Source organism: Sinohyriopsis cumingii, chromosome 8 (assembly GCF_028554795.1).
Source record: "Sinohyriopsis cumingii isolate HCF-2022 chromosome 8, ASM2855479v2, whole genome shotgun sequence".
NCBI classification, from domain to species: Eukaryota; Metazoa; Mollusca; class Bivalvia; order Unionida; family Unionidae; genus Sinohyriopsis; species Sinohyriopsis cumingii.
In genome coordinates, this window is record NC_142968.1 from 24,151,146 (window position 1) to 24,177,859 (window position 26,714).

Genomic DNA, 26,714 nt, shown 5'->3' on the forward strand with positions numbered 1-26,714 from the left:
CTTACCTGTAAGCGCACGTTTTTTTTTTTTTTTTTTTGTTTGTTATTATTGTTGTTAATCCACCGGTGGGGTGAATGCTTTGCATCAAACACAATATAAATCCATATTATTAATTTTATTTCTACAACATGGATATCACTGATTTCTCAGCGACACGAAAGCAACAGCCAGTCAAACGTTATCCTGTGATATCAAATTCTATCAGAGGAATTATCATAGGTCCATCTGGGTCTGGTAAAACGCAATTATTACTTAATCTGACAGTGAGATGGCTCAAGTGGGATAATTTATATTTAGTGGCACCATCTGTAGATGATCAGATACGCTACGATATACTCAAAGATTTTAATGAAAATGCAAAATTGTTGGACGAGGATGGTAATGGTATTATTAATTTCATCACCGATGTTGATGAAGCCTTATATGTAGATGACCTTGATGGATTTATTAATAATCTCGTAGTATACGATATTGTGATGCTGGACAATTAAATCCATCTCGGATGTTTTCTCGAAGCAGACACAAGAACATGGATGTGGTTTATGTTACTCGGCGATATACACAAATACTTAAAGTGATCAGAGCTAACTGCAATATTTTATTTGTATTTAATGGAGTTGTTATAAATACTCTGCGAAACATTCATCAAACTTGGAGTTCAGGGGATATGGACATGATTAAGTTTAAAATTTGTTTTTCAAAAGCGCATTCTACACAACACAGATTTATCGCAATAAATTTACATGATCCTCGGTCGCGATATCGTGTAGGTCTTGATAAATTTTTGGTTAAGAGACAGGAACAGGGAGGATGCGACCAAAAATTAGTCTCCGGGTGAGTGAAGTAACAAAATGAGCTAAGCCAATTAGTGAAAATCTCGATCAGTTTAGGCTTCAGTTAGACGTTATTGACCTTGTATTTTCATCTTGTTCGTATGAAGCTTTATTTTCAAAAAAGGCTTGCTCCAAAATTGGTCTGTTCACCCTTCATGTTGCTGTATTACAGTGAATGTATGAAGGTACATAATCCTTTTACAAATTATCATGCATGGGACGTTTGAAAGCAAAGTGAAATTCGTCTTCTATATCTGCACACAAAGAGCACAATCTTTCAACATAGGGAATATTATTATACCTACCTATATTTGCCATTATGGGAAAGCTTCCATTTATAAACACGCAGAGCAGACTAACACTATATAAAGAGTTCAAATAATCTGTATAGTATTGACAACACTGGTTCTTTCTAGTTGCAAAATGACTGATGTACAGATTTTATATCAACAACTTTGTAGTAACCCCCGACTTCCGACCCATAAATCAAAATTGTTGCTATTTTAGTGTCAAATATTTGGAATAGAGCTCTGTACAGTTTACTGAACCGATTAAGGCTAGTCTTCAAACTATAAAGTGACTTTGCCGCTTGTGCTGCTAGCGTTTATTGACTTATATACCAGGAATTTTTAGAAGAGTATACACTGTCAAGATATCGGTAAAAGATACCGTCCCTATCAAGCAATCACCAAAATACCATCTTTCATATCTTCTCAAATATCCCCCTTTTCCAAAGACTACAATGTTAGTTTTTTCAAGGTTTACATATAATTTCCAGATGTTGCAGTAATGTTTTAGTTTATTTCGAATTCTTTGAAGCTGAGTAGCAGTTTCGGCGAAGGCACCAAGTTATCTGCGTACAACGGTGCAAATAAATTGGCATATTAGAGTTTTACACCTTTATTCGGACCAGAAATATGGTCTTAAAATTAGTTTTAAAAAAGAATGAGAAGCAACAAGCTTTGCAAAATTCAACAAATAATTTATTTCCCTAGAATACAAAGTGAAAATGTGAAAACAATAGGACCCACGGTATTGCAAATTAAATCCAAATTAATCCTAGACTTATAGACATACGTCCTAATGATTAAAGTTCTGAAGAAACTTTAGTGGAAATCCAATGCTGGAAAAGTTAATGTACATGTAGTGGCCCTTGAAGTGGTGATGTGCCAACATACATACACATACACACAAACTCTACCGTGATTTCATGGTAGCTTCACATCAGTGGGGTGGATGACAGTCTATAAGAGCGAATGTTTCGCACTTTATTCAAAGCTTGCGGTTGGAAATTTATTGGCGGTCTCACGAGTACTGCAAGTCTGACACAGTTTTTAGAGAGCAATTACACAATCGAATACACTAATGTTATGTTAAGTTTGTTAATGAACAATTCGGTCCTTACGTTGTCTAGAGAAAAAATTTAAATATAATTCAAAAATATGTAAATTTTATCGATAAACCTAATCTAGGACTGTATATACGCTTGCTATATGTCACCCAGGTGATGTACATGACGCGTCAAATATATTGTTACGTATTTTTGATTTAATTATATCTGATTTAATATATATTTATTTCAGTTTAATTGTTTGTCAGTTTTAACTATTTTTAGTTTTCATTACATGATATTGTAATGTAAAGTTATTCACCAGAAACTATTTTGACCTTGACTTCGTTTTATAAACACCAGGTGTTGATCTAAATCCTGTCCTTGTTTCAAAATTTGTAGGAACCACGTAAGCAAATTCTAGTTTTATTTTAAGATGATTGGTTGTTGTCGAGGTCATGATGGTACTACGAGTTTAAGATGTAAACAATTTTTTTATTTTTTTATTTCTTACATTAAAATGATTGGTTTTCGTCAGGGCCACACTGGGTGGACGTAATCTTTAACAAGTACCTAATTTATACGAGCTTCAAGAACATGATCACGAGACCCCCCTGTTTACGTTTTAGAAGACGATAAACCTTTGTTTTGGAGAATTATTCACAGTAGAAGTTGGGCTGTAACACTGGAAGTTGCATGTTGTGCTGTTGGGAGTTATTTCAAATTACTTGGATTGGAGTTTTTTCAAATTACTTTGATTCAAAAGTATTAATTTTGTTATTTTCCTGGAAAACACGTGTGCTCATGTGAAATTGTTGAAAAAAGGCAGCTTTAATAAAAATTTATTCAGCTATCAAAAACCGGAGTGATATTTCTTGTTTTTACAAGGAATTGTATACTTCAACGTTACAGATTGCAGCATACGACATCATCTTCCATCTTGGATTCTTCGTCGTGATTCGAACATGCAATTCGTAGAACATTTTGTTATTAGGACTACTAAAAATTTATTCTTTGATTATTCTTTGATTATTTTTGGATTTGATTTATAAAACCGTAAATTCACATTATTTTTCATTTTTACAGAATTTTTACAGGAAAATAAATTATATTTTTTTCAAAGCTTGTTGTCTTCACTCTTTCTTGTGTTACTATTTATTCAGACCTAAACACGTGACATTATATATATATATATATATATATATATATATATATATATATATATATATAGAGAGAGAGAGAGAGAGAGAGAGAGAGAGAGAGAGAGAGAGAGATAGGCACTGGCACGATTTTTTGTGCAGGTATGCTCGAGTGAGGGAGTGAGATGATCGCTGATAAGATATACTTTGCCATGCTTGAAAGTCATGTGATAAACATTTTTGCATAGATCTATTCTTCCCTCATATTCACAACCGATATGACAAAGATATATGGAGATAATCTCATTATGCTTGATCTACTCTGCAAACCCATCCAGGATTTGAATATCTCATAGAAGAGTCGTGATAAAAGCTTCATTAAAGAAGAGTCTCGTTGTCGTTGAGAGATGATTGCAACAAGTCAATGCATTAGCGAAGCGGTTCTAAGTAGATGAGATTATCCACCAATTACACTCATTTAATAAGGATCACAATACCAAATCTAAGTTACAGTAAGTGATTTATGAAAACGCAGCATTAAATTATTTAAAGAGACCAAAATAAACTTTAGATGTTTGTACTTTATGGGGGTCAACTTGGATACGACGAACTGTTTAGAAAAAAGCTTCGTTGTGCTGAAATGAAAAGCAAATTCAAGGAATTCGTGGGACCGCGCCATTGGTCTAATGGTCAGAGCGTCCACCTCTGATGTGGGAGGTCGCGGGTTCGATCCCCGGCTGAGTTATACTAAAGACTTATAAAAATGGTACTAACAGTTGCCTTGTTAGGTGTTCAGCATTAAGAGGTTAGCATTAGGACAGGCCGGCCTGGTGTCAGGATAATGTGACTGGGTGGGACATCATACTAAATGTCTGCAGCAGGATGTCCCAGTGCTAGACATCACTATAAACTCCACACTGCAGACATCGTAGCGATATGACTGATTTTTTTTATATAAAAAAACCTACGTTAAAACTCCAAATGCACACACAAACACAGAAGGGATTCGTGTTTAGCACATGATTGGAGGCCATTCATTGCAAGTTGTGCTAATTTGGATAATGAAATAAAAGAAACGATGAACAATTTCCACCAGAGTCGAGAGGGAGAGAGTTCAAAGAAGTTTTGTACCAATCGGCCTAATTAGTTAGCATACCAGTGAGCTGGCCCAGGTCAAACATGTGCACATAAACTAACTTGCTAGCTAGGACAATAATAGAACTATCCAGCAACATAAAAGAATATATACCAGTGAGTCTACGTTTGTGTAATCTTGTAGTACGATCATTAATTCCATTCGCTCTTAAGAGTCCACGCATGAAACATTGACCACCGCAGCTGAATACCAAGGAGGGGGATTACCACCATAATTCTATGCATGTATTTTCTAATCTTCCTTGATGATCCATTGTAAATGGCTGCTTGCAAGTGCTACTTTCATAATTCTATAAATGTACAGTCTATTCTTCATTGATGCAGATTGTACGTGGCAGTTTGCAAGTGCTACGTTACTTCTGCATTAGTGTCAATGGCTTCTTGCGAGTGCTACATTCATAATTGTAGTCATGCATTTTCTATTCTTCATGGATGCAAGCTGTAAATGGCTGCTTGAAAGTGTCTAGATCTACTTACCTTCTGCGTCCTTTTATCTTGCAATTTGCCAACTACTGAATTGATTTTGTAGTTTGTCGTATGGCAAATGCTATGTCAGTTATTACAAGTTTTAACATTCCATTTATAAACTTGGTATATCACAAGTTACATAAATTGCTCCTTCAAAAATCATGACTATAATGTAGCATCAAGCACGTTGCAAGTTATAATCAAGGAAGTCAGCATAAAATAATGCATCATTATGACAACAGATGGCGCTGTGACACGTCCATTTCTTACAATATGAATACGACTTTGAGCACATCAACAAGAGGTTATACCAATTTACGGCATGTTTGGGCGTCTTATTTAAAATATAATTCGAATGAAATTACATCAGCTTATGTCTCAGAGTATTAACATTCGGAAGAGAGGTGGCCTGCAAGTAGCACAAAACAAATTAAATGTATCAAATTGTATACAATTAAATGTATTTACACAACGTTATATTTCCTCTAACCCTTCCCACCCCATTTTATTTGAACATTTTATGATTTTGGCTGCTTAATTTACCGCTGCCGCACTGTGGCAGAATAGGGTAGCTGCTTACAAGCAAGATCAGTTTAGAACATATTTATTATTCTAGAGTGCAGTGCAAATTCTGTTTTTGTAGCAGTAAAGACCTCATAATGTTTGAGCAAAAGTGCAGAGAATTGCACCTCGAGGCCATGCTTTCATTTCTTTATTCACGAGAGAGAGAGAGAGAGAGAGAGAGAGAGAGAGAGAGATAACAGAAGTAATGTAAATAGTCAAATTATACAGAATTCTTATATATGTATAGCATGGATGATTATGCAATACCCAGCAAGTATTGTCACAAGTTGTCTGTGACAAGTATGTCATATCTCCAATTTCATTTTGAATCTCCAGCTCCAATACAACAGCAAAAGACAAATGACTTGAAACAAGGACATCACATACAAAGCATATATGCTAAAAAATATGAACTTATTTCATTACATAAGAAAAGATATTCTAAGAGTATGAAATATATTTTCTGTATGTAAACATAAAGAACACTTCCATACAGTTATGAGATACTTTATTTCGACAGATATCAAACTGGAAACGACCTTTTTTATTATTTAAAACAGTATTCATCCATATATGAAGCGATATTTATAATACAGATACGATGACTGATTGTATGGTTCCTCACTGATAAAACATCAGACTCCTTTGGTAGCAATTATAAAAATATAATATATTGAAGATAAATAACATTGCTACCGCTACCAGTAACCACCTCAATTTGTTTGTATTATTACTGCTACAGTACAGTACTAAAAGTGGTTGATACATTTGGATATAAAATTAATGTAGTAGTTAAAAAGATTAATAATTTTTGTACATGTGTCTTCTACAGATGTAATTGTTTTCTGTTAGAAGAATAAGACCCTCCACCACATAATTATCTAAAAAAACTTGTAAAGTTTTCAAATCTAGTCACAGCTTAGGCTTTTGTAGCATCCATCACGCCCATCACCCCACATAAACATCTTCATTTGTCTGTAATTTTATCATTATTTTATCCTGTTTAAAATATAAACTAATATTGTCGTGACACAAAAAAAATATCAGCACAATACAACTATGCAATAAAGCAAAATAAATAAATAAAAACAACATACAGTCCTATGTTTAACTTTTCATAGGAAATATAAGACGAAAACAAGTTTAATTTAAACCAGCATTCATAAAGACAATATTGTTAGATGAATTAGTCTGAAACAAAATTTATCATACACACTGGCAATTATAAGGAACAAATACCTGGATTGTCTTGTTACATTGTGCTTATAGATTTATTTGCCAATCCCTTTTGTTTTTCACTTTCACATGAATAAAACATGAATGAAGACAAGCTTTTCACGCAATCTGGCTTTTGGGTTGGACATACACTCATCATTGCAAATTCTGAGAATTAAAACTGTAAATTCTGGATTGGCCAAGACACATTACCTTTTTTTTTTGTACCACATACATTTGTAAATTATGACTCAAGAACAGTCAGGAAATACTCCCTAGTATCTGTTTCAAGAATTAATCCCCAAAAACATACCATTACTGTATCTGTATTCAATATATATATACTGTACATAAATGTTCGCTTTTTATGAATTTATTTTGTGGGCAATAAAAACAAGTTGTTTGCACTTGCTATGAGCAAAAAAACATGAAAAGGATTACATTTTATTTGCTTATTTGTTTTTTCTGATACTTTGACCTTCACAAAACTATTATATTTATGAACCTGAGATGAAATTGTAAATTTGGCCTCTTATCCCTAATTTATGTGCCTTGGAACAATGGATAAGGTAAATTCCATAATTTAAATATCTTAATCACACAGCAGAGAGAGAGAGAGAGAGAGAGAGAGAGAGAGAGAGAGATTCATAAGCAAGTTAGTTTCTTCACAGAATAATAGAAACCACCAGCCAGTTTATGACTGCAGTTGTAAGATATCTGAGCAGAAAGTAACAGCTACTTTATAAGAAAAAAACGCGACTTAATTTGTACCATGTTATCTATTGTTACGACTCTATGGTCTTATACATAGTAACATAAAAGAGCGAAAACTAACAAGTTTTGTTGAGTTCAACAAATAATTTATTTCTCTAGAATACAAAATAATTTTTTTTAAAGAATTTACATTATTGTGAATTAAATCACAAATAGTCCTAAAAGTTTTATCACACGCCGAAATGAAGAAGGGTCCAATTGAATTTCAGTGGAATTCAAAACTAATTCCGCTAATAAATTTGATGATGTGCCAATAGTCTTGAATATGCTAATGTGACAATGGTCTGGAATGTGCTAACAGTCATTTGGTGTGTAACAATAATATAAACCAATTTTTTTTGTCTGAATTCAATGTATTTCCAAATTAATGTTTAGTCCAAGAATATTATTGAGTACTTTGTAATTCCAGTGATTAATTAAAAAAATTAAATCCATTAAAATTGAACACTGAACGCAACATAAAGAGTGAATATGCTTCTGATGTTAAGGCAAACATGTATAATCGCAATGTAACTAAGATTATATATCCCTCTACTTACCCTATGCCTCAATGACCATTTTCTAAAAATACTATGCCAACCTAATAGGAAATTTCTAATTTAATAAATTTCTAATTTCAGAATCGAGATTGACTCTTTAATTTAAACTAAAGCAGAAATGTTTATAATGAATAATGACCTAAAACTTTAATCCAAAATCATTGAGAACTATTAACTATATATTATGTTGTTTACAAAATAAATATAACTGATCAGGTACACCATGGACTTGTTTTCGAACAAAGGTCAAGTAGAAAATACGGATGTACATAACATATAATCATTATGAACATCCGACAAATGCAAATAACACAGATTATATATATATATATATATATATATATATATATATATATATATATATATATATATACACGCACACACACACACGAGTGGCCGAGTGGTCTAAAGCGCTCTCCGTTACGGATCACTACCATCTCACCTCTATCTGAGTGGATTCGAGTCTAGGTTTCGGCCAATGTGGGTATGTGAGAAAGCTTGCCAGTACCTTCTCGTGGGTCGGTGGTTCTGCCCGGGGTTTTCCAGGGTTCTTCCTCCACCATTAATACTGGCCGCCATGGATAGCCTATCGTGTGCTGAAAAATGGCGTTAAACCCCATAACAACAACAACAACAGAGATTTTATGTACTGTTGTTTTCATACATGCATTCAAGTCTCTCTCCCTCTGCTTCATGCTCGTATGTATGTATGTATGTATGTATGTATGTATGTATGTATGTCATTACATTAGACGTCATAGATGAAAGGTCATAGTAAGTGCTAAATTAATTTAGAGAAAGTCAATTTCGCACTAAATTGTCATATGTAAAGACCCAAATGCGGATGCATGGATATAACAAGAAGAGTGTTTTCACTAACATGGTTGGTTGGTTGGTTGGTTGTTGTGGGGTTTAACGCCATTTTTCAGCACACGATAGGCCATATATGGCGGCCAGTATTAATGGTGGAGGAAGAACCCGGGAAAACCCCGGAAAGAACCACCGACCCACGAGAAGCTACTGGCATGCTTTCTCACATATCTACATTGGCTGAATCTGAGACTCGAACCGGCGCAGACAGAGGTGAGATGGCAGTGATCCGTAACGGCGAACGCTTTAGACCACTCGGCCACTCGGGGCCCCTTTTCACTAACATAGGAACCGCTCCGGTGGCCTAGTGGTTAAAGCGGCCCCTGAGATGAGGGAGGTGGCGGGTTCGAAACCCCGGCTGAATTATACCAATAACGTATAAAAATGGTACTAACAGGTCAGCATTAAGATGTTTAGTGTTAAGACTGGTCAGCCGGGTGTCAGGATAATGCGACTGGGTGGGGCATAATGCGACATGTCTGCGGCATGATGGGCCAGTGCTAGACATTAATATAAACGGAAACAATGCAAACAGTATAGCGATATGACTGAACAATTGTTAAAGCTACGTCAAAATGCAAATCACACACACACACACGCTAACAGGAATATTACCACTGGGCAATTTCTGGCACAGCAACATAAGTAAATAATTCAATACAGAGCTAATCAGAGTAAAAGTTCTTAACTAAAGACACACCGTGATAGCCGAACCAGGATGTTTCCTTGGTAGGATTCGTACATGCTCCCTTTCAAACGCCCGTCTAAGAAGCTAACCACTTAGTCGGCATCAAATACTAGTAACAAAGACTAGTTACGCTAGTCGTAAAAAGTATGTAGAGATGCGTTCGTTTGCTCTCATTCCCATGAGTCCTTGCGCAAAGCATTCTTCAACTGCAAAAGGACCTGATTCATTGCTTTGCAGTATAACAAATCAGAGCTTAAAGTGGGTGTTTACATGGCTGTGGATTTGAATTTAACAATCACATTATTGGTCGTGTATCATGGTGTGGAACGTAGAAAAAGTAATGCGTTTGTAAAACACGAGGCCCGGGCTTGTCTCCTTGCCTGGAGATAACGATATCACGACAGGCAATGTGCCAAATTTGTTAGCGTTCAGATTATTTATTCTCACAATATATACATGTTTGATCTTGGTGACCTTGTCCACCGATTCATTAACGTACAGCATGATGATGAGGAACTGGATTATTTCAAACATATAGTATCATCGTTTCATTAAACAATATGGGGTTGGAAAGTTCTCTAGCCCATCTAGAACACACAAAATGATCTAAAGCTGAAGTTTATTTTACAAACATTTCAGCAAATTATATTTAAAAAAAAAAACATAGATTAAAGGGTATATAACTTTTCAAAGCCAACAAATAGAAACATACATCGATAGTTACGAAAATATGCAATTACTGTAGAGACACAAAATGAGGAAAAGAAGATGAGGTAGAGAAAACGTTGCACTGATCACAGCCACTATTGTCCATTGTTGAGTACCTGGATTGTTTTGTTACCAGTTTTTTATTTGTTGTGATCGATCATTTTCCCGCAAGCATTTCTAATTTATATCTACATACGGGTCCTGTTCTCACACTTCTTTACATAGCTCTATAGTGGTCCTGTTACTAATTCATGTTATCGCTTTAGTTTGAAACTGTTGCAGGGGCCCCCAATGGCCGAGATATTTAATGCGTTCTTCGTTACCGATCATTGTCATCTCACCTCTGCGTCGATTATAGTCTCTGGCTCAGGCAATGTGGATATGTGGGAAAGCTTACCAGTAGCTTTCCCTGGGGTTGGTGGTTCTTTTCGGGGGTTTTCCGCGATTAACATGAACGCTCAGCCATTCACGTACCGGCGCATGGAAATTAGAGCGGAATAGAAATTAAACACAATGACGAACCAAGTACTATCGACCATAAACAAACTCTCTTTCTCTCTCTTATCCTTCGATCGGTTTGACTTAGCTTTTATCATCATTCATAAGTCCAGAGATATATTCAGATGACACAAGCGAAACTTCTCAACGCTCGCCGTTTTATAGATTTTCGCCCATATCTTGCCAGCATGGTCCAGAGAGAGAGAGAGAGAGGGAGCGGATGCGGCCTTTGGACATTTTCATATTTAATTAATTGATTTTCAGAACATTTTAATAGGTTTAAGAAATAACGGCAAAAATAACAAAACATTAATTACATCACAGTATATGTACCACTGTACCGTTAAATTTACCGCATAATATGGACAGGGTTTGCAGCTTTGTATCATTGATTCTATAAACTCTGTAGATGAATCCAAAGGAAAGTGTACAAGTACCCCTATGACGAATCATATTCTTGTAGGTTACCTGGTGTTCAATTTCAAGGTTTTCATTTAGCCCAAATTATTTTTTCTCTCACCGCATATTTCAGCGCAATTTGTCCCTTATGCATGAGAGGGGAGGGTGAATGGGAAACAGAAAGGATTGCGATGAAATTGTGTACCATATTAAATATGTTAGAAAAGGTGATTATTAATACTTTCCTCGTTAGTTTCATACGTCACTAATGATTAATGAGCGGATAGAACACAGTTACAAGGGCGCCGTTGCAAAAATGTTTATATATGCATTTATTGGATATACCAATAGTATTGTATATCAAATGATTTTATATAAATATTTTAAAAGTCATATTATTTTTATTATATATATATATATATATATATATATATATATATATATATATATATATATATATATATATATATATATATATATATAATAATAATAATAATAATAATAATAAACAACTCGCAACGGAAAGTGCAAAACGAGTACCTAACTAGCCTGAGAGCTTTTGACTCTTAATGAACCTTTTTCAAAAACAAATACAAATCATAGACAAGACAAACAAATAAAACAGAAAAACCGTTATGTTTGCAAATGTATACATAACTATTTATACAGGAATTAAACCTTTAAATTTATTATGTTTCGACTAGCTTTTTTCAACTTGTTGCGGATGCTGGAAAATATTTTTTATTGACCTAGAAATCGATGAGCCATAACGACATCTGTTATTATATGTAAATTTATGTAAGCGCAAAGTATAACCGGCATATTGCATTGTTATATTAGTAATTATTGTTTATTGGGTAACTAATAAGCAAATATAGAGATTTATTTAAAATAAAATGTGTCAATTGCAAAAAGATAATATTATCTGTGCATGGCTGTCTTTTTCTAGTCTTCTAGGCTTAATCTGCCTGATTTGAATGTTCTAATGTGGCGTATCCAGTGAGATTCCTTTTCTTTCTTGGATTCGGAACTCCAGATGGTGTTGTGAGCAATTGCAATAGGTTTTATATCACTGAGAGGGTGGTCAGAGGAGGAGAAGTGTTCTGCGACTGGGCTTCTGTACAGCTACTTTATCATTTTATCAGAAGGTTTATCCTTTGGGTAGCCTTTCAGTTTCTCCAACATACTGAAGGCTACATATTTTACATGTAATGAGATCAATTAAATTCTCTCTTTTGCACGTTTTGTTTTGTTTTTCTCTAGTCACTGTGCTAGAAAATGTCCTGGTTTATATCATATGTGACAAGTGTTACACCTTTTATCGCCACAGGGGCCATATCGACTAGTTAGTGGTTAGTGATTGGCGTTAGCATCGCCCTCACCTTAGAATATTTAAACATTCCATCATATCTTCAGGACAGATTACCTCAAAAAAAGCGAAGCAAGAGAACCATTACTGCTAGGTACATTGCTTGTTTTCTTAAACGAGAACATATATGTATAGTAACATACCAGGCTACGAAGGGATACAGACGTGTAGATAAGCATGGGAAACAAAAACTGTAGACAATCCACCCCCTCACTTCCGAGTTCAGCTCCTGGAGCTTGTCTTAAAACTCAGTAACTAAGAATTTAATGAAGAAAACTACCTCCAAATCAATGGAACCGCAATGGGTACAAAACTGGCCGCTTCGTATGCTAATATATTTATGGCAAAACTGCAGGGTTAACTTTTAGCATCGCAGAAACTTAAACCACACCAGTGGCTACGCTTCATCGATAATATATAAATAAAGTGACAACATGGAAGATAAAATCTGGTTGATTTCATATCAAAGGAAAACAACTTCCATCCTTCAATACAATTCACAGCAGAAGTCTTCAACGCAAGCCACGTTTTCTGGACTAAACAGCACGACTGGTAGAAAACAAACTCCGTATAGACATCTATTTGAAACCAACCGAAAAACACCAAAAACACTAGAGGATACGCAGAATTAGCTCTGATAATGAAACATTTAAAATAATGCCTGATAAGTTATCTAAACATTTGATTTACCGAGGCTACGGCAAATACCTGATGGCGGAGGCAACGCAGTGGACAATACAAACAACCCGCAATGAACTACTAAAATATTGAGAAGAAAAGGCTGATAGGATACCATATATCATGTCCTACCATTCAGACAACGTCAAGGTAGGTCAAATCATCAGGAAACCCTGGCCAATCGTGGATTTCTGTGAAGCACTGAAGTTAATCCTCCCGGACAAACCTACTGGAGATCAAAAACTCAAGGACATCCCACTCAGGGCGAAACTAACGCCAGTCACAAACCAAGACCACCCTAGTCAATCTGGCCCTTGTGGCAATGAAATGTGCGAAACCTGTCAATATATGATAGAGGCAATGACATTTTCTAGCACAGTGACTTGAGAAACACTGAACATACATGGTCCAAAGAAAACGTGCGAAACCGAGAATGTAATTTATCTCATCACATGTAAGATCTGTAACCTTCAGTATGTCGGAGAAACTGAAAAGCTACACAAAAGGATCAACCATCATAGATCTGATTAAATGACAAAGAAGCTGTACAGAAGCCCAATTGCAGAACACTTCTCCTCCTCTGGCCACACATTCAGTGATCTAAAACTTATTGCAATTGTTCACAACCCCAACTGGAGTTCCGAAAGCAGGAACCTTGCAATATTTTTTCTTAGGTATTTGTTTTATATTTTTTATATACATATATTCAATATTCATACGATGAAATCTTTCTAGCAATAAAACAATCAGCACGTATAATTCTGGTCCAAAAGAGAGGCGCATATGTGAAGACGGCACTCATTTTGTCTTCCTGCCTACCCAACCCAGAATTTTCAGTTTACTTTGCGTTTTTCCCCCTTTTTCTCTTGAACATTATACATTATATTTACTAGTTTATTATTCACATTATTTGTACTACTTTATTATCCAATTTTGATGTGCACAGATTAGTTTAAATACGCGATTATTATGCTCGTTTTAAAACATTCTTCTGCTAGAATTCAAATATTCTTTTCTCCTAGTTTTCAGATGAGTAAATTCACTACATTGCCAACAGCTGCATTACAATTTTCATAGAATTACGTGTCCCCTACGCTGTTTTAACTACTCCCTTCAGCTTTTAGTTTTTGGTTGACATCAAATTTTCACTGTTTTTAAAATTGCAGTTGTTTTTTTAAAGTGCAACTAATTTTGTTATTTCAGTTGCCCATTGAGCAGGCGCTTGTATTAATGCAAAAAAAAAAAAAAAAAAAAAAATATGCTAAAATAAAATAAAATAAAACGCATCATGTCAACGACCTCACTGTATTTATGTACAAAGCGCTGGCTATATTCGTCAACGCATCACACAAAAGTTATTGGATGCGCAGGTGACAAAGCAATACGTTTAACCAAGAGACATATAGTCATTTCAGAAAATGTAATAATCCTAACTTATGTTTCCAATGGCAGCACTGATGGTTTCCTCTTAACCTGTCACGTATATATTCTAACGAGTCACGTGCAGTATGCTGAGTTATTATAAAACATTTATATGTGACAAGCAATTTGAAGTATGCAAGTTATGTCCATTATCGTATCTCCGTCCTTCAGCGTCAAGACAGGGCTGTATTGTTACCTGGCGGACAGCCACAGCGTATATCACACAAGATAAATGTCATATCTCAGTTTGTAGAATCTATTTACTTCAGACTTGTCCCACACGGCTGGGACGTTTCTGGTATTCTGTAGCATGATTCACATTTCAAGGAATGGGAGGTTTACTTCTTAGCTTTCTTTTTGTTTTCTCAGGTAAGATTTTAGTATTTAGAATAACAATGTATTTTTCCTGGATAATATTGCCTGTATAGATAGTATTGTCGCTTGGTGTAATGTAATGTCTTTATGATGTCGTGCCTTCTATAAAATATGTTCCCTTACATATGTATAATCTATTCTTGACAGAATGCCTTTTGCTGTGTGAGTTACGGCTTAAAAGGGGCTATATATTGAAATAATAGCTCTACAGATATATATTGTTTCTTTGCCTTCGTATGTTTGTGTCATATATATAACCGGACAACGTATATGAAAATTCAAGAACATCCTTGATTTACTCAAATACTAGGCCGCAAACTCATCTCTAACTTGATTTCTAAATAGAATGCAGTTCTCTGATATTTCACATCTTTGTTCTTTATTACTGTTTTCCTAGATGCATGCCTTAGTAGCACCCCCAGGTAGCTTATATTCACGTTGAAAATAGGTCAATGCAGTGTTTGCATGGCTATAAGATATTTTCAATTATAACAGAACAAAGGAACAAAAATATATGATAAATTGTAAGTTGATTTTGTGCTAATTTCGCTGTAATTAAGTTTCGTATACTTTCTCCAGTTTTCGAATAAACGTTAAACGTTGTGTTATTTAATAAATTGGTATAAAAGCAAAGTTTGGTTGCATTTGGCGTACAAGTAAAGTTTGGTTGCATTTTGCATACAAGCGACGTTTGGTTGCATTACGCATACAATAAAAGTTTGGTTGCATTTGTCTTACGAACAAAATTTGGTTGCATTTGGCATACAAGCAAAGTTTGCTTGCATTTACTCCAGTGTAGTTTCATCTAGCCTACAATTTATCTTAACAAGACAGTGATCAAAATGGTGTCACATTTGTCATAGGTGATCAACGACTGGTCTAAACACAGGGACTAAATTGCGATATTCATACAAATGAAGCTTTCTTAATGTATATAAACTTAATATAACACATGTTTTGCAAATAAATAAATAGTTTGTTCATAAAAACCAATATTATTCATATCTGGCATATTTCTAACATTTAAATTTTAATAAACGAGACGTTTCATATTCTTTTGCCGAATCGAAATGTCTGATCAGCATTGTTGCTTTGGAATTTTGAAACGTATTTTTGATCTCTCAATAAATTGAACTAGAGAAGGTAAATGCCCTGTCTACATCGAAGATGACATATGAGAAGTTTTGAGATCCACGTGACATTCATATGATACAATACCCTATAGATATTACGTACCGCAGCATTAACATACACGCGTTAGAATACATAATGTTGTCATTTACTCGTGTGTGTGTGTGTGTGTTAATTTCCTTTTATCGGAAAATATTTAAATTATTAAGAAGGGTAAATTTTAGAATTTGTATGCCTTCCCTGCAAAATATATTTTACATTCCTCATACGTGACTAGATTTGGAACCACAATGTATGCCTTACCATGGCTCTCTGTGAGTCACAATGTATGCCGTATCATGTGTCTCTGTGTCACAATGCTTGCCTTGCCATGGAACTCTTTCTCATAATGTATGCCTTACAATATCTCTCTGTTACAATGTATGCCTTACCATGGCTCTCTGTGAGCCTCAGTGCATGCATTACCATGGGTCTCAGTGAGCCTCAATGTATGCCTTACCATGGTTGTCTGTGAGTCACAATGTATGCTTTATCATGGCACCCTATGTCACAATGTATGCCTTATCATGGCTCTCTGTGAGCCTCAATGTATGTCTTACCATGGATCTCTGTGAGTCACAATGTATGCCGTATCATGGCTCTGTGTCACAAAGTATGCCTTACCTAGAAACTCTGTGTCACAATGTGTGCCTTATCATGGCTCTCTGTGTCACAATGTACGCCTTACCATTGCTCTCTGTGTCACAATGTATGCCTTAACATAGAGCTCTGTGCCACAATGTATGCCATACCATGGCTCTCTGTGTGCTACAATGTATGCCGTAGCATGACTCCCTGTGTCACAATATATGCCGTCTCATGACTATGTGTCACAAAGGTATGCCTTACCATAGAACTCTGTGTGAACAATATATGCCTTACCAAGGAACTCTGTGTCACAATGTATACCTTACCATGGCTCTCTTTGAGCCACTATGAATGCCGTATCATGGCTCTCTGTGTCACAGTGCATGCCTTACCATGGCTCTCTGTGAGCCACAATGTATGACGTGTCATGGCTCTCTGTGTCACAATGTTTGTCTTACCATGATTTTTTATGTCACAGTATATACCTTATCACAGGTCTGAATCACAATGTATGCCTCATCACGGCTATCTTTGTTACACTGTATAACGTATCATACCTTTCTGTGTCACAATGTGTGCTTTATCATGGCTCTTTGTGTCATTTTGAATTAACAAATCAAACTCTTTTCTATAGAAAACAGGCTAAAAATCTAAGAGTTCGTAATTATTGTAAAGACTAGGTCTTAATGCTGTTGTGAGCATGAACCTAAACCAATTACCATGGTCCAATCATATCGGACGAAACAAACCACCTGTACTATCTCATGAGTGACGTAAACACATTGAAGTGACTGCTATGCATTCAAATTTTATTTATGTCCAAAGGAAGTTAGAAATAAATTACAAGGTACACATCCATGTGACAAGTTAACCGGTATAATTAGTGTAGAAACTAAATCTCATACTGATTACATATCTGTCAGCATTGTTTTATTGAAACACGCTCCAGAGGTCTGATTTTTTTACTTATTTCATTTAAATGGATACACTTATTAGCTATGGCTGTATCTTGTCGCTCAGTTATAACCACGGTGGGTTTACCATGATATTTTCTTTTTATCCTGTCACTATATTAATTGCATTCCTTAAATACTTGTTTTCTTAGTCTAAATTTGTTAAGAAATGAAGTGAAAAATTGTAAGTTCAGATTCACCAAGTGTGTGTGTGTGTGTGTGTGTGTGTGTAATTTGGGTTTTAACTTAGGTTAACAATCTCTGCCATCTGCAGTGTGGCAAAAGCATCATGTCCCACCCAGTCACATATTATCCTGACAAGAGGGCGAATAGTCCGAACACTAACCTCTTAATGCTGAGCGCCAATCGAGGCAGCTGTTTATACCATTTTTATAAGTCTTTGGTATGACACATTCCGGGTTCGAACCCACGACCTTCTGCATCTGAGGCGGATGCTCTAACCACTTAGGCCACCGGAGCGGTTCAGATTCACCGAGACTTTCTTACATATGTTAGACCTGGACAGCAACTATCTTACTTCAGTTAGGCTCTATTGTAGACAACAACTATCAGACTTACGTTAGGCGCTAACTCCTGGACAACAACTCTCTCACTTATATTAGCCGCTAACTCCTGGACAACAACTCTCTGACTTATGTTAGGCGCTAACTCCTGGACAACAACTATTTGACTTATGTTAGGCTTTAACTTGAACAACAACATACCAGAATAATCAACATAGGTTATGTTGCATTCTGAATGAAATGATTACAAGTTCTGGTGTAAATGCGACCAATCTGAAACTGTCTTAATAATACACTTGCTTTGTTATTCTTTGCAAATCATTCAATGAACTCAGCCAATGTTTCATTTTCTGTTATGGCATTAATACTGCTTTCCTTTGAATGCAGGTAGCAGTCTTTTTGGAATTGAGAAATCTCGAAAACGAACCGGAGGAAAAAATCTAAGACTGTAACGGCTATAAAAACAGTTCATGCGTTATGTTTAAACATGCGATAACAAAGTCCTACCACTAGAGACGGAGTCACGCTTGAAATTACCACATTTTTATTTTCCCTTCCTAAATATTCTCCTTTGATTATATATTTGAAAATGTATATTCAGTCAGAATATTCAATCAGAAAACAAAGAAAACAACCCAATATACATAATTTGTCATAGTCTATCCCACTGCGATTCACACAATAAATAAGGAAACCTTATTAGTCCATCGATAGAAAGAAGTTCGATATTTTGTAGCAATGAAGGAAGGACACTTTATACAAATGTTTTATACGAAAAATGAATTGGATTTGTTTGTAAACACGTTTCTAGCGTGTATTTATATTGCGACAAAATATAGGGTATGGCGTAAAATCACGGCGTTTTCGAGAGAGACATCCAATACAGTCAGTGACTACATTAATCTAAAGGACTGTAAATTGGTCACGCTTCTGAGTATTTATTTTACTTTTCTGCATTCAAACGTAAGCTCTGTTGAACACCGACAAGCTGGAAATATAGGTCGATACGATAAGCTACGCCCAAATTTGACAGTGATTTGATATCGATTTACAATCCATTATTTTTAAACTTCATGACGAGAGTCGAAGTTGGTAAACAACCAGGCTTTAAACATTATATTTGACAAGCATTTTTACCCAGAACAACCATGGTTTAATTGCAGAATGTACAAGATTTTCACATTATGTGATACAGAATGTACGAGATTTTCACATTATGTGATACTCATTACCGAAAAGAAATAAAGCATGGTAGTTTGACATCGAAGATTACCCTAAGTTGTTAATTAGGGACCATTTAAGGTTCGGGAAGGTAGCATGCGATCTTCAATTAAGGACCGATCATTTAAGGTTTGGGAGGGTAGCCTGCGATCTTCATTTAAGGTTTCGGAAGGCGTCCTGGGGTCTTCAGTTAGGTACCGACCATTTAATATTCGCGGAGATGGCATGGGATCTTTAATTAGGGGCTGATCATTAAATGTTGCAGAGATAGTCTGGGATCTTCAATTAGGGGTTGACCATTAAATGTTGCGGAGATGGCGCGGAATCTTCATTAGAACGAGATAATGTTATTTCATTTAACTCAACTGATACATCTTGAAACAGTTATAATGGATATTTAGTTGATATCTACGATGATTTAGTAGATAAGTGATATCCACGCTGTTTTAGTAGATAAGTGATATCCACGCTGTTTTAGTAGATAAGTGATATCCACGCTGTTTTAGTAGATAAGTGGGAATATTTCATGAAGTGCAAAGAACGTATTGTCACAAATGGCAGTTTACGTATATCTACTAAAACATGTGGTATTTAGTTTTATTGCATATATTTTTAAAGACAAGAACAGTCGATTCGCATGGTTTTTCTAAGCTATGTACTGATACGAGTAACGGCTGCATTAAGACATCGATAGAAAGAAGTTCCAAAATTTTACAATAATTTATGAACAGTGACTTTGTAAAAATTTTAGCAAGTACCTATCATGCTACATATCTTGTTATTTTGTGAAAATTTACTGTATTCGTACGAAAATGAAAGGAGTCTTAATTTTGTTAACACAGTTCATGCCCAGATTGATGCTGTTGGAAATCAGTTAATGTTGAAACATTACAGACCAGTTGCGTCTGATAGACTTCATATAATTAAGACTTTAAGCAAAGTATTTAATGAATGCGAGTTTTCTTGTAAGGATTTTCGTTCTTATCTTTTCCTTATTTCTTCATTCAAGACTGATTTTGTTTTGTCTGGCCCTGGCAATGTTGCAATTAGTTGCAGACGCTTTATCCAATTTTCAATTGTCATTTCGGATTGCAATCAGCACGAAGCAACGCCCAATATACCCATCGTTCTCAAACGCTATTGTGATGCCAGTTAAAATTGCTACCTAAAACAACTGTATTACTGTATTTAATTACGATTTTTCTCCTCAAACATTTTACCATTTGTAGCACGGTATTAAAGGCAGGGTGACAGTCTGTTTTCAAGGCTGATGTAGAAAACAAATTGTAACAGTTAACACCTGAAGTTTACCTTTTGTTGTTTGGAGCTCATTTTTAGGCTTTTCTTGATGGCACCCCCATTGATTTTCTTTACTATTTGTCTACAGTTGACATTTTTTAAGATCATTTCATCCTGATGTGGATGGAGGGAAAGAAAGAAGGTGGAGAAGAAGAATAAAAATTAAATCGGCTTTAATATGGATACACAGGGGTGAATAACGTTCATAACGGCCAAAATATTTCCAAAATGATCAAAGAAAGTATTTCCGAAAGTGATATCACCGAGTTGGCGATAACAGTGGTATCACTACGGGGGTGATATATTCTCCCACTGATATAGTTCATTATCTCACTTGAAATAAAAATATTTTTTTATTATTTTCAAGAGATCTGGATATCGAAAGATTTTTTTTCAAAATCTAAGACACGTAGTAGAAATTAAATTGGTGGTCCCCTACTTGAAATTTATTTATTGGGATTTATGCTTTGGTTTGCATTTAGGATTTTTTGACTAACATCTTTTCATTCTTGCAATATCCTCATAAATTAAAACAAAAATTATGTATTCTTTTATTATCTAAGGAGAGAGAGAGAGAGAGAGAGAGAGAGAGAGAGAAAGGGGGGCAATCAAGTTTGGAAATAACTTGGTCGCAGATGTTTTTCTTCAATGTGGAAATTAAGTAGTTGTAAATTTATAACGCCACTGTGACCATATCAGTTTTTTCTACAATGATATACGGATGAGATCGAAGTTTTTTTATAGTAATTATAAGGAAATAACTCACGTGGGAGGTGGAAATAGCGAAAATACAACATGTTTCCACTTCACGGATGAAATATTTCCTTTTTTGTACTAAAAAAACCACAATTTTCATTTTTTATTTTTTTATTTAGGCCAAATTCTTCACTTTACCTGAAAAATTTTATCAATTGTTTGCCAATGCAATGAACGACTACAATTTTACATCGATTAAAAGAAGTTACCGAAATTTTACAATAGTTTTAAGACTGAATTGTTACAAATTTAGATTGTACATACGAAGCTCCAAAATAGTTTATTTTGTGCAAATAACTGTGTGTTTTTATACAAATATGAAGAGATTTTAATTTCGTTAACACATTTCTTGCGCGGATGTACACAGTGAACATTGTGAACAACATTACTGCAGTGGGGGTACTGCGGTAGGGGTGCATTACTGCGATGGGGGTACTATAGCAATATGAAAGAATGGATCATCAGGATTCAGAGCGTGACAACATTCAACAACAGATGTTAAGGACTGTGACTTTATTTCTAAAAAATTGGGCTTCTAACTTTGTTTATTTCTGCATTCAGGCGTGAATTTTTTGTGTTGGCAGGCTTGCAGCCTATTTCGGTGACAGACGCTGTACCCTAACTTCGATTGTTAATTAATTTCGGTTCGCAATCTAACCATTGTATGATTTCTCAATCGCTTTTTAGATGCAATCAAGAGTTTTCTTTTAAGAAAAATTGCCTCTTTTGCAGTTGAGTGTAACATGTATATGATAGTGAAATTCGACACAGAATTTCGAATAGCAACGGATCCGGTCATTTGACATATTGTAATGGTTCATGTGCAAAACTAGTTATACAATGTTGAATCCTGCTTCTTGTTGTCTCTTATTGTTTGAGGTACATTTGTATGCATTCGTGACGGCGCCTTTTCATTGATTACAAAAATATATTTTAGGGGTCACCAATGTTGACACATTTACGGTCTATTCATACTGATGGGGAGAGGAAAAGAGAGAGGGGAAGGGCGGATGACAGAGAAAATAGAAAAGAAAAGGAAAAAATCCACTTAAAATAATCCAAACAAAATACAGGTCTGACGAACATGCATAAAGGTTAGGATTGTGTGGTTAGGATTTTTAACGTAGCTTTAACACTTTTTCAGTCATATCACTACGATGTATACAGTTTGGCAGTTTATAGTGATGTCTAGCACTGGGACATCATGCCGCAGACATTTAGCATGATGTACCACCAAGTCACATTATCCTGACACCAGGCTGACCAGTCCTAACACTAACCTCTTAATGCTGAGCGCCTAGCGAGACAGCTGTTAGTACTATTTTTGTAAGTCTTTGGTATGACTCAACCGAATATTCGAACCCACGACATCCCGCTTTCAAGGCGGATGCTCTAGCCACTAGGTCACCGAAGCGGTCATGTAGAAAGTTTTATATATATATGGTAAAAATAGTTCCAAAAGGGGTATCGTCACTGTGGCTAAATCATATCTCTCTCACTGGCTTATTTCATCATCTCCGAATGAAATATGTCAACAGTTTCAATAACAATGTTGTGTTCTGTTTTCTTCATATACGTACATACTATTAACGTTACAGGTTGTCATTTATTGCAAGCAAACATTACAAAAATATGTCGTAGCTCATGGACTTCCCTCAAATGGTTATATACCGACAGTGCCAAACACTAAATGTACCTACTCCCTTTTCTTATTGCTACATTTAAGGTCTGTTTTGTAATCTGCGTCAAAACAAACAGCAGAAGATGTCTACAAGGGAACTACTAACAGGTTGAAAAGTCAACTATAATTTGTTGTTGACATTTATTCTGCGCTCGATTCTTTTGATCAAAACAACTCTAACATTTGGCACATAACAACTCTTCTTTCTACACAGTGATAAACATTGTACCATCAACCACTGTCAGGCAGAACAATGATGATCACATATTTGGTTACTGGATGAGATGGATTTATTGTTTTTGCCTTTTATGAAAAACATGGAGATGCTCTTTTCATCTCCTCTGTACATCCATACATTCAACTGTTCATCACAATTGTTTATCTGCTCTTCCATTCTAAAATTATTACAGATAAAGGTATGAGGTTAGGCACAGAACATGTTTGATATTCGCACACCTTCCCGTGTATTTTATCCCACCCCACACCATCGATTTGTAAAGGAAAAGTATGAAGGATAAAAAGAATGTGCAAATCTTAACCATTTCATTTATCAATTTATGAGTTATAATCTGATAATCGCGAGTGGTGGGAGGGTAACGCTGTCAACTTGTCGTTTCAAACCAAACGGTAGCTGTCAATTTAAACCAATCAGGCTGCTTACTGTCCTTTTCTGGTTCCTATAACAGCTTATTTCAGTAAAACTCTGTCGCCCCAATCCAAACTTAGCAGTGTCCCTTTTAATGTCAGTAATAAAAATTGAGCAAATACAAATGAAGAACTGTAGTATGCATTTTTTTTCAAGGAGATGTAGCTCCAAAAATTACAGAATTATTGAGACTGACGTCGTGCCAAGCATGAAGTTACACGGTCGATGACTTGATAAAATAAAACTTTGCAATGGACAGTTTGGTGTTTTCTCATCCACCTGAGACCTGCACAATTAACATACACAGATAATCTTGACTGGCACGGCGTGAGATCATAATCATGTGTCGACGTTGGGAAGTTGTCCTTTTCAACTAGGTGGTTCAAATTGTGCCATGGAAATGATTCAAATGCAGGAAGTTCTGGGGGCCATGTTCCTGTGCCCTCGTGTGGGGTTCCATCCCACAGATCCCTTGCCTACTTGATTATTCTCTTAGTGGTAGCGCGAGGGTTCGAGACAAGCGGGTGCAATATTTTTTAGTGGTGTACTTACTTTGCTGAATAGAACATTTATGATGTTACTTGCCAGCCCACCACCACACCATATAAGTTTGTAGAGGAACACCCCCCCCCCCGCACTACGGCTAAGGTGAAAATATCATGAAATGTTCAACTGCAAAATAAAAGAGTCGATGATGAGATAAAATAAAAGTATGGGTGGGGGTGGGGCACAGTTTGTTGTTGATAATCAGATCCATATATTCATGACTACCTAAATGTCGTTTTTGTTTTTTTTTTTGGGGGGGGGGGTCACTCACCAAATATATCCATCAGTCGACCTTTTGTTTCAACATAATTTTAAATTTTCCTCTTTAAGTTTGTGTCGTTGTCTGACTAATTGTTTGTATCTTCAATTATGTTTGTGAAGATGTAAATGGTTGGGGTGGGATGCTTCCAATATTTTATTTAAACTGTTATAAAATTCACACCCAGGCTCTATTTTGTTGGAAAGTAAATTTAGTGAAAGATAGATGTAAAGCTCCGAGCCCCCAGTCAGCAATGCCGATGGTTGGATGGGTAAATATACAAAAAGGTTGAAATTCAATGAATAACAATTTAATAACAAATCAGTAATCAAATGACTCAAATTTCCAATTACACTCCATCCGCTCGACCCTTTAATAAGCCTGTTGCATCACTTGATAGTAGTGTTAAATTGATTTCCACTGTCCTTGTATTTATACTCATCTGTTGTATATTTTCTGTCTCTTATTTCTCCCAATTCCTTCTTCTTTTCCTCCACGACCTTTCTTCAATTCGTTCTCCTCCTTCTCGACTTTCTCACCCACGACTACTCTTCCGTCGACTTCGACTGTCTCGGCTAGTCTCAATTCCGTTTCCAACTCTTGAAGACGTGGGACCTAATGGAACCGGAAGTTCTCTGTCACCTAAAAAGCTTCCTGTGAAACACAAGGACGGTACAATATTTTTCCTTAGCCCAATCAGCTCACACTACACACAGCCTATCATGAAATAACGGCTATTAAATTTCTTCGGTCACGCATTCGTTCACATCGAGATACCCATAAGTTTTTTTGTATGGTAAAACAAACGTCATAATACAGCACGGTATCAATTGCTTCTTATACATACGTCAATAAATTGCATGACATCAGTACATATTCCTAATCCCGTTATACTAAACAATATCACAATACTCAAACGCATTTCTTTAAATTACCACTCATATAAAGTATGCAAATATTCAAATATACATGCTCTGATACATGTATACGTCCACATTAACTAGTCATGCATACTTTAACCATTTTCCAAATTCACAATTCAACCATGTTTAAATTCTAACATACCGCATTAATAAATGCACTAGTTTAATAAGAAGTATCCTAATAGCGAATTACAAAATTAATTCCGACCACAAGCTAACAATCTACATATTTCCGCCTCACATCTAATAATTCTCTACGTAAGGCTCAAGCCCATTTCTCAAATATGCATGTAAATGAAACACTAGATAGGTAATTCTACATACCAAACGATCCTAGTAATTAAGTGTACATACTAAAAAATAATTACAATTCTGATGCCGTAATATTATGCAAAATCGAGCAAATAACTTACTGATCTTTTCGAAGCTTTGCCTTTCCTTAGAATCTACCGTTATGCTCTTCCGCCAGATTATGAGTGGCTTCTTTCCCGGAGTAAACCCTATTGATATGCAATCCTTCCAGGCGAATACTGAATTAATCTTACGAGTTGGGAAAGGTATCATTTGGGTCTGAATTGTAATCACGCCCTCTATCTCAATTTTTGATTAGCTATAGCTTTGGACCGATCCAAACAAACTTAGCGGACAATGTCCCTCTCGCTGTGTGTCAACATGTGGACGGATAAGAACATGCCCTGTTCCCCCCGAGGATTTTACTTTTGATCCTTGAACTAACCTTTAACATATAGGTGTGATAAAGGCAAGCCGTTGTTAAGTGACGCGACCAGTCGCCTTTGCCAGCTCAAGTTTTCGGTCTCTGGCTGGTCATGGTAACCTTGCGTAAGAGTTCAACATTAACCCCGAGCGCCAATGTTTAGAGATCAAACACAAGGACGCAGTAATATTCCTAAGACAGGTAGAGTATAATTTATACATGACTCTATAGCTGGGTCCATGCAAACGTGACAATGTTTAAAAGTGTTGACTGACATGTATAAAGAATATTTGCTTACTCCGAGTGAATAATAGATAAATTCAATCAATTTTGAAAATATTTAAATTTTTCACCTGCGAGATATATATGCTCATACGTATTGGCTAGAAGTGTGTACTACAGGCTTCAA

The 26,714-nt window shown here is 35.7% G+C and overlaps 1 protein-coding gene across 1 annotated transcript in view; it reads left to right on the forward strand.

Moving 5' to 3' along the window:
- The first annotated feature begins 14,831 nt into the window (after positions 1-14,831).
- Positions 14,832-26,714, forward strand: part of LOC149793149 (uncharacterized) — a 70,221-nt gene continuing 58,338 nt past the window's right edge. The window contains exon 1 of the mRNA XM_089967070.1: positions 14,832-15,018. Within this exon, the coding sequence (XP_089823196.1) occupies positions 14,979-15,018 (40 nt within the window). The 5' untranslated portion in view covers positions 14,832-14,978. The remainder of the gene's footprint in view (positions 15,019-26,714) is intronic.